Below are 10,755 nucleotides of genomic sequence, written 5' to 3' on the forward strand. Positions count from 1 at the left end.
TCTGGTATTCATTGTACTGTCATGATTGAAAATGAATAGATTGGAAGTTTTTTCCGAAAAAAAAGAGTATTATTATTCCCACGTGGGATACAATCACTTTACAAACTGCGTGACAATATGGTGGCCCAGAGGGTGAGCAGGTTCGCCGCACCCTGCCCTGCGAATTTCCATACTTGTTTTTTTAAGGCGAATTTCCGTACTTGTTGATGTTGGAGATGCCGTAACGTTAGCCGCACAATCGTTTTCTTTGAGTAGCCGCCGCGACCCCCACGTGGGCGTTGCACAAATAGCGACCACTGTCCGTCACTACTACTATAAATACTGAAAGCGCGCACGTCAGTTCTCTCCCGTCTAGTGTCCCGGGCTTCCCTGCCGCTGCCTAATTTCCTCCTCTTCCACCCCAGGCTCCGCAAGTCCGAACGATCCCGATGGAGTCGATGCTGGCAGCGCTTGCCGCGAGCAGTGGAGGAACGGTCGCTGCCGCAGCCGTTGGCGGGCTGGCCGCTGCCGCCGCGCTCGCTGTGCAGGCCGGCGTCGGCGGGATGGGCCCCAAGGACCGCACCAACGCGCCCCCAGGTGACGACCGTCTTACTGAATCTCGTCAAAATGCGCGGAAACCTGCGGGCGCGCTCTATTGTTGTACCATTGCTCTGCTTCTTTTTAAGTCGTGGTTTCAGTTTATCCCTCTCAGCAGTGCTATCAATGGCATCCCCAACAGTGCACTATGCAATAATTGCACCATTTTTTTAGTCGGTAATTTCGCCAGTTTTTACAAGTAATACTTTCTATATAAAGAAGTGCGATGGTTTGATATTTCAAAAGCCATGCATGTTGACTTAATAGTGATGGGGATTATTCCAGTCCAACATTTTTCTTCTTTTGATACTTTGAGCTTTAGTAAAGTTCAGGAACCAATTTATATGGATAGATCATCAAAAGATTGTTGTCTTTGTCTTACTTACTGAAAGTAATCCCTCCATTTTTTTAGTCCACGTATTAGATTTTTCTTAAGTCAAAATTTGTCAACTTTGACCAAATTTATATTTAAAAATAGTAAATATAAAAAATATTCTACAATGAATGTAATGACATTGATTTGGTATTGTAATATTGTTACTTTTTTATATAAACTTGGGAAAACTTAAAAGGTTTGACTGAAGACAAACCTAATACGTGAAGTAAAAAAGACAGAGGGAGTACATAAGAAAAATAAATAAATGTATTACTTGGTTGATTCATTTGGACGAGTCTTGGTTTCATTCCAAGTATGCAAATGAATCATCAATTCAACTTAGTTCAAATATTAGTTTTGCCCATCATAAAGAATACTACTAACACGGTGACACGTGCCTTTGTGTGGCTAGATTTGATGTTCTTCTAGATTTTGACACGACTTTGGACTAAATCATATGAATATGCTTGTTTAGAAAATAAATGATATGGTCACTAAAATTTGAAACTACTAGATTTATATTCTCTTTACCCAAGAAATTAAAAATAATATGGAATGTATGTCCACCAGCCACATCAGTAACCATATCATAGTAGCATTACTCAACAAATGTAATATTATAATTACAAATATAATACTCAACTATGCCTTGAGCCAAAATCATTAGTTTAAAAATAATATTCATGGCATATTATTATAATTTTATCCATTCGACTGACTTTTTTCTTTCACTTTCTGTCCGCTTCTAAGTTGATAGGTAGTTTGATATAAAAGGACGAACACATCATACACTTTTTTTTAGTTTTCCTTCAAGAATCTTTTTAGTTTTCTTTATGGCATTCTAGTTGTTTGTGTTAGGATATTAGTGATGTGTCACACACCTAGATGTTTTCGCACAAGCTTACTTAACTTACTCTAATTTTGTCATTCCGATATCTACCTAATGGAATGTATTTGCTAGTGCATACTAATAAAAAAATGCTAAAGTATTTTATCTCACTCGCTTGTATGGTAGTTTGTCCTTTTCTTTTTCGTGTTGTCCATGCCATATGCGGTCAACGATTGGAATTCAAAACTCTAGTTGTATTTTATTTTTGTAATTCCATGTTTCAGTATTAGGTTAAATATAAACAAATATAACTAAAACCCTTCTGAACTTTTCTGTTTATGCACACTCCATTGGTTTCATATGGAAATCAATATGCAAATTCATATTATTTTCTTACTCTGAACTTCATACGATAAGTGTGATATTTAACCTTATAATTAGAGTACTGATATAATGTACTCAGGAATAAATTGATTTGATAATTTATTTTTAATATTTTTTTACTTTAGGCCAACTTTGATATACTAAATAAATTTGTATTATTATGTAGCAAATAATTCTCCAATTTATAAATTTTTTTAATTTCTTAATTTCATAAAAAATAGAGTTGTAATCTTTAGCCACCTAATATCAGTTTACCTCCATAACATCCTCGAATTTTGTTCATGTATGTCATTTTTTCTTATTCTCAATTTTGAATTTCATATAAGAATATCAATCAATTGTTAGTTACTTTTATAACTTAATTTTTATTACATAAGTAGAAGTGCTTAATTGTTTAGACACATCACACACACACACACACACACACACACACACACACACACACACATTAATTCACTGATTTTCATAACAAATAAATAATTCCCCCATTTTTATATCTCAAAATATTATTTTGGCCAACAAATAAGAGTAATATTATTATTGTTTTGCACGCTTAACCTAAACAATCAGGCATGCATTACAATTGTTTTTCAAACTTAACCAGAGCAACCTGACATGTATTCACACCCTGGTGGAACATGCCTGGTTCTCACCTGTCTTAATTTTTGGTCTATGGTATCCATTCAAACTATATGCATGTGTTGTGTGCTTGTGTGTCTTTAATATGTTTGTGCAATCATGTTGTCGTATGACACATTTGAAAATGAAAGAGCAAAATCGTAAAACTTGGTAAGCAATTGCTACATACCCTGTGTTTAGCTATTGGATCATGAATCCTTCATGTCATGTAGCTAAAAAGACTATACGGCTCGTGGGATTCAATGAAGATGGTTTTCTTGAAAACATATAAGTACACCATTCTTTCCACCCACATATAGGTTTTTTGATGGTATTTTAACAATTAATTTTTGTGTAAGCATGCTACCTTACATAAGAATAATTTTACGTTACAAAATTACAATTCAGAATATAGTCGCATAAAATTGATGTTTTGGATGATAGTAAAATATTTTCTTATAGATGGTCAAATTGCAAAAGTTTGTCTGATAAAATTATGAAATGACCTACATTATGGATCAGAGGTAGGTTTTTTGGCCGGCTGTTCTTTTAGCTTGTAGATTACAAACAAACGACTCAAACAACAAATTAAACGATGAGCAAGCTATCAAACGTTCTATAGTTGTATATGTTTGTTACCAAGACAGAAGTGCACATTACAACGATGAACTCATGACCTAGTTTAACTTACAACCTCAAACTTCAAATCCGGTTAGAACAAAACCTTTTCTCAACTTGATGGTGGTTTTCGCCAACATGGATGACATGTCATCTATTTTGACAAAGCCATATACACCCATGTCATCGACCTCATCCTTGCTCTGCATCTATACTCGAAATAGCCCCACACCCCCCTGCTGACCTGTGTGCTTGAACACCATGCCAGCGGCAGGGGCGGCGCTAGGGGTATTCTTGGGTCTTCATGTGAATACCCATGATTTTTACAAAACAGTGTCGATTTTGGCAAAAAAGTGACAATTTTCGAAAAACAGCAATTATTTTGGCAAAATGAATACACATGAATATCTGGTTGCAAATTCCTGGAGCGGCCACTGGCCGGCGGTCGTGGGAGCCAACTTGAACCTCTCCTTCAGCGTTCGTGATAGCACGAGAGCTGAGACGACAACATCCAAGGCGCAAGCTCGTGGATGGGTAGCTTCCACTCTAGTCATTCACCTTAGCACAAATCTGGGTCATGTGTCGAGTGGCAGGAGGCGGCGACTGTGGACTTGGGATCAAACAAGTCATGGGCCTACTCTAACTCGTATGTATGGAGGTAAGAATACATGGGAGCCAACATGCCTAGAAAGTGTGGCTAGCCGAACGCTATGTTCTTTTTAGATAGGAGAGATTTATGCCTACTAAGATGGCACATCAACATTGACTAGTGTGCTGGGAGGCAAGGTCATAGCTAAACCACCTTCTAATTGTCAAGAGGGGTAAAGTAGATGGTTTCAATAGTTTAGGGGCGCGTTCTAACTAGTTCTGAAGTTGATGGTTGTAAATTAAATTAGGGCATGAATTCAAAATTGAAATATACACTTCTCTCTATTACCATCACGTTCTAATTACCTATTAAACCTCAATAGATATACAGGCACAAATTTTGTCTGTACATTACACCTCCTAGTTGACGTTGTGATGAAATTCAACCCAAAAGCAGAAGAAATTGGAATGTTTTTCACTGTCTATGCAAGATTTATCTGGTGTGTCAGTCGTCACGAACTTTAAATCAAGGATCAATCCTTTTCTTTTTTGCGTCTAGGTCAAGGATTACTCTTATATCTTCAATGGATCATACTGTAGACCATTAAACCTTCACCGTTCTTTCTCTTTCAATTTGATAATGTAATAATAGATATATTCTGCTGCAAGAAAAATTATATTAAAATCTCATTTGTTCTACATACAAATTTCATGCAGTTGTTCCTGGTTTGCCGCTTATTGGAAATCTGCACCAACTGAAGGAAAAGAAACCTCACAAGACCTTCTCAAAATGGTCTGATACTTATGGGCCGATATACACTATTAAGACCGGGTCTTCGTCAGTAGTTGTGCTCAACACAAGGGAGGTAGCTAAGGAGGTAATATGACAATAGCCACTTCTCCTGTTTATTAAGGCCACTTCATAATTAAGGAGGTTTTATGGCAATAAGGTCAAATGTGGCCTGCTAAGAAGGGAGCACCCATGGTGGGTATTGGTCCATTGGAAGGGAAAGAGCATGGGCTTTAGGCCAGTTGTTCGCCCTAGGTTTCAACTGATAGGGTATTTCGTCTAGGACCTCCTATTTCACGTACATTGCGTCAATTTAAAGGGGTGCCGAAAATGATCATGGGCCGGCAACCCATTTAGTCACGCATTCACTCTACAAGAGCGTCGTTCGTCCATAAACCTTTTGTATTTTTGGTTTATTTTAGTTTTCAATTTTTACGTATAAAATGCCCAAATATTTTTGAATTTATTTATTTCAAAAAGCGATCTTTTCTATGTTGAAGATTTCAGATTTTTAAGAATATATCTAATAGACGTAATTGTTGAAATTCAAATCATTTCCTGAAAACATGATTTTTGGAAATTCCAAACATTTTTTTAAACCAGAAGTTTTTTTTTGAATTTTCTGAACTTTTTTGAAGTTGTGAATTTTTTTTTGGGAAGGAGAACAATTTTTGAAATCACATTTTTCTTGAATTTGTGAACAATTTTGAAAATGTGAACATTTTTTAAAAGTCAAAAATATGGAAGCATGAGCAGTATTTGTAATTTCCATAAATTTTTAATGCTCTTTTTATAAAAAGCCCAACATTTTTTAAATTCCAAACAATTTGTACAAAGGGAATTTTTAGAAAGGATAAAAGTAAAAAGATTTTTTAATAAAATAGGTAAAAGAAACAACCAAAAAAACCGACCTGAACCAGCAAGTAACCTTCTATAAGTCAAAAACCTAGATCTCTATAATGCAATAAGGGTCGGGCAAGTTTTTTTTTGACAGAACTTCCCCTCCTTTATTCACTTAGCAAAATAGTGGTATCGGTTACAAGTAACGGAAGCACTTTATCTGGTGCCAAATCCATCCAGATAGAAGGAGGAGAAAACTTAACTATTCTAGCAAGTTCATGAGCTACTTTGTTATTATCTCTATTACAATGATCATGAATTACATGATTAAAATCTGACGACATGAAATAGCAATCATCAGTAATTGCACTTCCCACCGAAGAGGGGTTGCCTTCTCTCAAAGCTTCCACAACCTCCATACTATCTGAGTTGTCACGATCTTGCTGCATCCAATGGTTCTGGCGAGATTCAAGCCAAACCTGACCGCTAGTGCCTCTACGGTGAAAGAATGATAGCATATGTCCACTCGTTCATAAGGGCCGGGCCAGTTAGTCCCTCCTACTCCAACTTTGTGCGGTAGGTCAATAGTTTGTCGCATAGAAGAGTGGAAAATAGGATTTTCTATGTCTCGTTGCTTCTTGTCATGAATCGTAGATGAAACGAACTTGCGCTAGCGACATGGGCCTACCAACTACACATGCACGATACTGATTCGAGAGCAGTTTCTTCTATTCCCGTGGGCATGTTTTTTTTCTTTTTCAGTTTTTCTTTCATTGGTTTCTATGACATTTTTTGTATTTTTATTTCCCTTTATTTCTAGATTTTTAAGACTCCCTACAATCTTTAAATTCAGGAGCCTTTTTCTAAATCAATGAAATTAAATACAGAAACAAGTTTTTATAAATTTGAGAGCTTCTTTTAAAATTATCAAATATTTTTTAATATTGTGAATATTTTAAATTACGCACACTTCTTTTTGTGTTTAAAAAAATTGAACACCTTATTTCTAAATTTATGTACTTAAAACATTTGAAATGTATTTTTAGATGCGTGAAAAACTTTCTATTTTCACAAATATTTTCTACATTCATGATTTTTTTCATATCTGAATAATATTGTTTTAAGTAATCAAAACAAATCGACCAGTATTTCTCTTTGTTGAGAAAACAGACTAGAAAATCAAAGAAGAAGAAGAATGAAGGAAAGAAAAACACTCATAGGAGATGAGCTATCTTGGGAACGCTGAAGTGGGGCTAACCCAGGACCGAGCGCTATGTGCTGCCTAGACGATACGACACAAAGAGCATCAAATAGGAGGCTAAATGGCAGTGCATCAATCCCAGAACCGCTGATCCATGAATTGGTCACTCCATTATTCTACCCACTCCGAGAAGTAGAATTGTTTGGCCCAACCCCACGCGACGTGTTTGGATGGAGGCCACACAGGCAGCTCCTTAGCCACACAGCGATCTCAACCTCAGGCTTGAGAAATCCAATGCGTGAGTCCCACAACTTTTTAAGGAAGCAAACCAAAAAGGCACTGAGTCCTTAATTAACCCCCATATTGAAGTTTAAAGCTGATATGATGGTTATTCGTATCTCTCCTTTTCTCATGTTGGAGATGAATAAAGGATTGTAGTAAGTTTTCTCGTTTCGAACGGTTATAAAATGGCCTCCTTTTCCTTGGGAACCCCCCCCCCCCAAAAAAAAAACACTAAGCTAAAAAAACCTAAAAAGCAGCCAAAAAACGTATATATTAGCAAGAATATATATATTAGCTGCGATGCGAAACTAAGAAATGATAGCAGCATTTCAGAACTGTGTCACATTTTACTATAAATTTACAAGAACATATATTGTGCCATGTACTTGCAGGCAATGGTTGCGAAATACTCATCCATATCTACTCGAAAGCTACCTAAATCTTTAGACGTGTTGGGTCGTCGTGATAAAGCGATGGTTGCTATGAGTGACTATGGCGACTTCTATAAAAAGGTGAAGCATTTAGTTATGGCGGGCATGTTGGGTTCTTCTACTCAGGTATACACTTTCGAAATACACAGCTTAGTTGTCATCTCTTGGATCTGCTTAAGCTTTCAGTTAACTAACATCTCACAACAAAATGCTTGCCAAAACATCTAGAGACAATTTCGGGAGACAAGAGACCTGATGATGGATAACATGTTGAGCAGTTTTCGTACATTGGTGACTGACAACCCGAATTATTCCCCTCTGAACTTCAGAGATGTTTTCAAGGACGAGTTGTTCCGCCTCTCCTTGGTCGAGGTTAGTCTACAAAATTTATGATGCATTGTGCTGCTCCATAGTGTCATTAGTATCACTTTCTTGAGTTAAATCAATCATTAGTATCACTTTCTTGAGTTAAATAAATCTTCGGGTGCTTTTTTTTTTATTATTTGTGATATTGAGAGTGCACACTACAATTACAGAGTATAGGCGAGGATGTGAGTTCAGTCTACGTGGAGGAGTTTGGGAGGGAGATATCGAAGGATGAAATCCACCAGATTACTGTGACTGACATCTTGATGTGGGCGATTGAGGTTGATTGGAGGGATTTCTTCCCCTACCTCGGCTGGATTCCAAACAAGAGCTTCGAAACAGGACTTCATACCACAGAATTTAGGCGAACCAGCGTGATGAGAGCCTTGATCAATGAACAGAAGAAAAGAATTGCACGTGGCGAGGTGGCTCTAATGCACATTGCTTGTACCCTGTTTTATTTTGATCCATTTCTCCTTTGTTTTCTTTTCATTGACGCGATACGTTTGCGATATGTAGGCAAGGGTATCCTATCTGGATTTCTTAGTGGCAGAAAACACACTAACAGACGAACAATTGATGATGCTGGTATGGGAGGCGGTCATCGAGAATGCAGATACTACTTTGGTGACCACCGAGTGGGCTATGTATGAGCTTGCCAAAAACCCAGAAAAACAGGCGAGCTTCCTACTCTCCCGTGGTTCTCTATTCTAGTGTTATATTGCCTGGACCAAATTGTTAACCCAAACAAATACTCTTGGCACATCAGGAACGACTCTACCAGGAGATCCAGGATGTGTGCGCCGGTGAGACGGTCACTGAGGACCACCTGCGGCGGCTGCCGTACCTCAATGCCGTGTTCCATGAAACGCTGCGGTTACATTCTCCTGTTCCACTGGTGCCTCCAAGGTTCGTCCATGAGACCACCAAACTGGCCGGCTATGATGTCCCTGCCGGCACAGAGGTAACTGACCCAGCAATGCATGGCATAGAGCTACATGCAACAATCATAACTGATGGCACCTTGAGTTTCGGCTGCCAACCGTGGATTTCTAAAGAAATTCTCAATTTTTGTAGATTATCATCAACCTGTACGGGTGTAACATGAACGAGAAGGATTGGGAGAAGCCCGAGGAGTGGAGGCCAGAGAGGTTCCTGGAGCCGAGGTTCGACTCTGCGGACATGTACAAAACCATGTCATTCGGATCCGGGATGAGGATCTGCGCCGGGAGCATGCAGGCAACGGTCATCTCGTGCACCGCTATGGCGCGCATGGTGCAGGAATTCGCCTTCAGGCTCAAGGAGGGCGACGAGGACAAAGTGGACACAATCCAGCTCACCAGCTACAAGCTCCATCCGCTCTACGTGCATCTCTCTCCGAGAGGGAGCAAGTGAACGGCAGCTTTGTCTTGATAATAATGAAATGGTAACTAAGAACCGGTAATATGCACCCATTGTCAAAATACACATTTCGAAAAGTTTAAAAATTCGAAATAAAAATCCCACGTGTATATCCGGACATTTTATGTGCGTGCACGAGGTTTCGATGAAAAATAACGTTTTTTGCGGCTTGTGTAAGAAAGACACTTTCTGATGCTTCATTCTAACTATTCACGAGGCATTTCTTTTTTTTTACACAAGCCACAAAAAACATCGTTTTTCACTGAAACCTTGTGCACGCACATAAAATGTCCTGATATACACGCGGGATTTTGTTCTGAATTTTTCCACTTTTCGAAATATGTATTTCCATAATGGGTGCATATGCACCTAGGAACCAAAACACCGTTCTCACTAAGAACTGGCTTTGTTGCGTTTTACAACTTGGCCAAACAAGCTCGAGCATGATAAAAGTGTGTAAGCAATACTGGTTTGCATGAATAATTTGTTCAGATATTCAGATTATATGTTCTTATTTTTTGTGATAATGAAGAGAAATCTTTCTCGGACTCAGATGGGCACAACCTAAGTTGTTACCGAAACACACTGAGTACAATTATTATCCTGCCGGATACGCGCGAAGAATATAACATTTCTACTTCAGCACGTCCCCTCTAAACACATCGACGACGGAGATCAGCCGATACCCCTTCATAATAAAGGGCATGATCAACATTTAAAAAACGTCGTACAACCGTATGCATATGTACTCCTGTAAGCGTACTGGTAGCACGACCGACCAGCATTGTCAACCTACTGCGCAGCTGTTCCCCACATAGCGAGTGCGCAGTCAATTCCCCGTCAGTGCTGGTTCGAGGCTATGTCCCCGACACTACTAGGAAAATGCTTATAGGTAGAAGTTTACCAGTAGCATTTGTTTATGTCCCCACGCTACTAGTAGTTAGCAGTAGAGCTGGGTAGAAAGAGCGTTACTGCTATACATTAGCAGCAACACATGTTTTCTTGGAGCATGCTACTAGTAAGTGTGCCACACCGCACCACCTGACCAATAAAAATTAGCAGCGCCGGCCATCTACCTAGCGCTACTGTTACTTCAGGATCTATAGCGCATGTTGGAAGAAACGCGCTACTGCTATTTCTTCTATGTGTACACTTTTACCAGTAGCGTTTCCACCCCGCGCTATATGTAGTAGAACTTAGCAGTAGATATTTTTGGCGGACGAGCATAGCAGTAGCGCGCATTGGTGGCCTGCGCTACTGCTATAGTCGCCAGCCAAAATACCTACCACCTCCCCCCTTCCTTCCTCCCCTCTTCTTCCTCCCCCTTCCTTTCTCCCCCTCTCCTTGCACTTGCTCATTCCTTTTAATGCACTCCCCCTCCCTCTTTCTTTCTTTGCCCCTCCCACTCTTCTTTGCCCCTCCCACTCTTCTTTGCCCCTCCACTACCCCCTCCAT

The 10,755-nt window shown here is 39.1% G+C and overlaps 1 protein-coding gene across 1 annotated transcript; it reads left to right on the forward strand.

The window, feature by feature from the left end:
• The first annotated feature begins 372 nt into the window (after positions 1-372).
• On the forward strand, positions 373-9,821 carry LOC119368209 (ent-kaurene oxidase 2-like). The gene is made up of 8 exons (XM_037633530.1): positions 373-576; positions 4,707-4,867; positions 7,495-7,659; positions 7,762-7,905; positions 8,070-8,324; positions 8,419-8,577; positions 8,669-8,863; positions 8,977-9,821. Exons 1-8 carry the CDS (start codon positions 429-431, stop codon positions 9,292-9,294), a joined length of 1,545 nt encoding a protein of 514 aa, XP_037489427.1. The 5' UTR covers positions 373-428; the 3' UTR covers positions 9,295-9,821.
• The last annotated feature ends 934 nt before the right edge of the window (positions 9,822-10,755 follow it).

Source organism: Triticum dicoccoides, chromosome 2B (genome assembly GCF_002162155.2).
Source record: "Triticum dicoccoides isolate Atlit2015 ecotype Zavitan chromosome 2B, WEW_v2.0, whole genome shotgun sequence".
Lineage (NCBI taxonomy): Eukaryota > Viridiplantae > Streptophyta > Magnoliopsida > Poales > Poaceae > Triticum > Triticum dicoccoides.

Excerpts from the sequence above, each read along its gene's own strand:
- LOC119368209 (XM_037633530.1), top strand. The coding sequence starts at position 429 with ATGGAGTCGATGCTGGCAGCGCTTGCCGCGAGCAGTGGAGGAACGGTC. Across the intron at positions 7,660-7,761 it reads TGTTGGGTTCTTCTACTCAG|AGACAATTTCGGGAGACAAG; the intron begins GTATACACTTTC and ends CAAAACATCTAG. Across the intron at positions 8,864-8,976 it reads ATGTCCCTGCCGGCACAGAG|ATTATCATCAACCTGTACGG; the intron begins GTAACTGACCCA and ends CAATTTTTGTAG.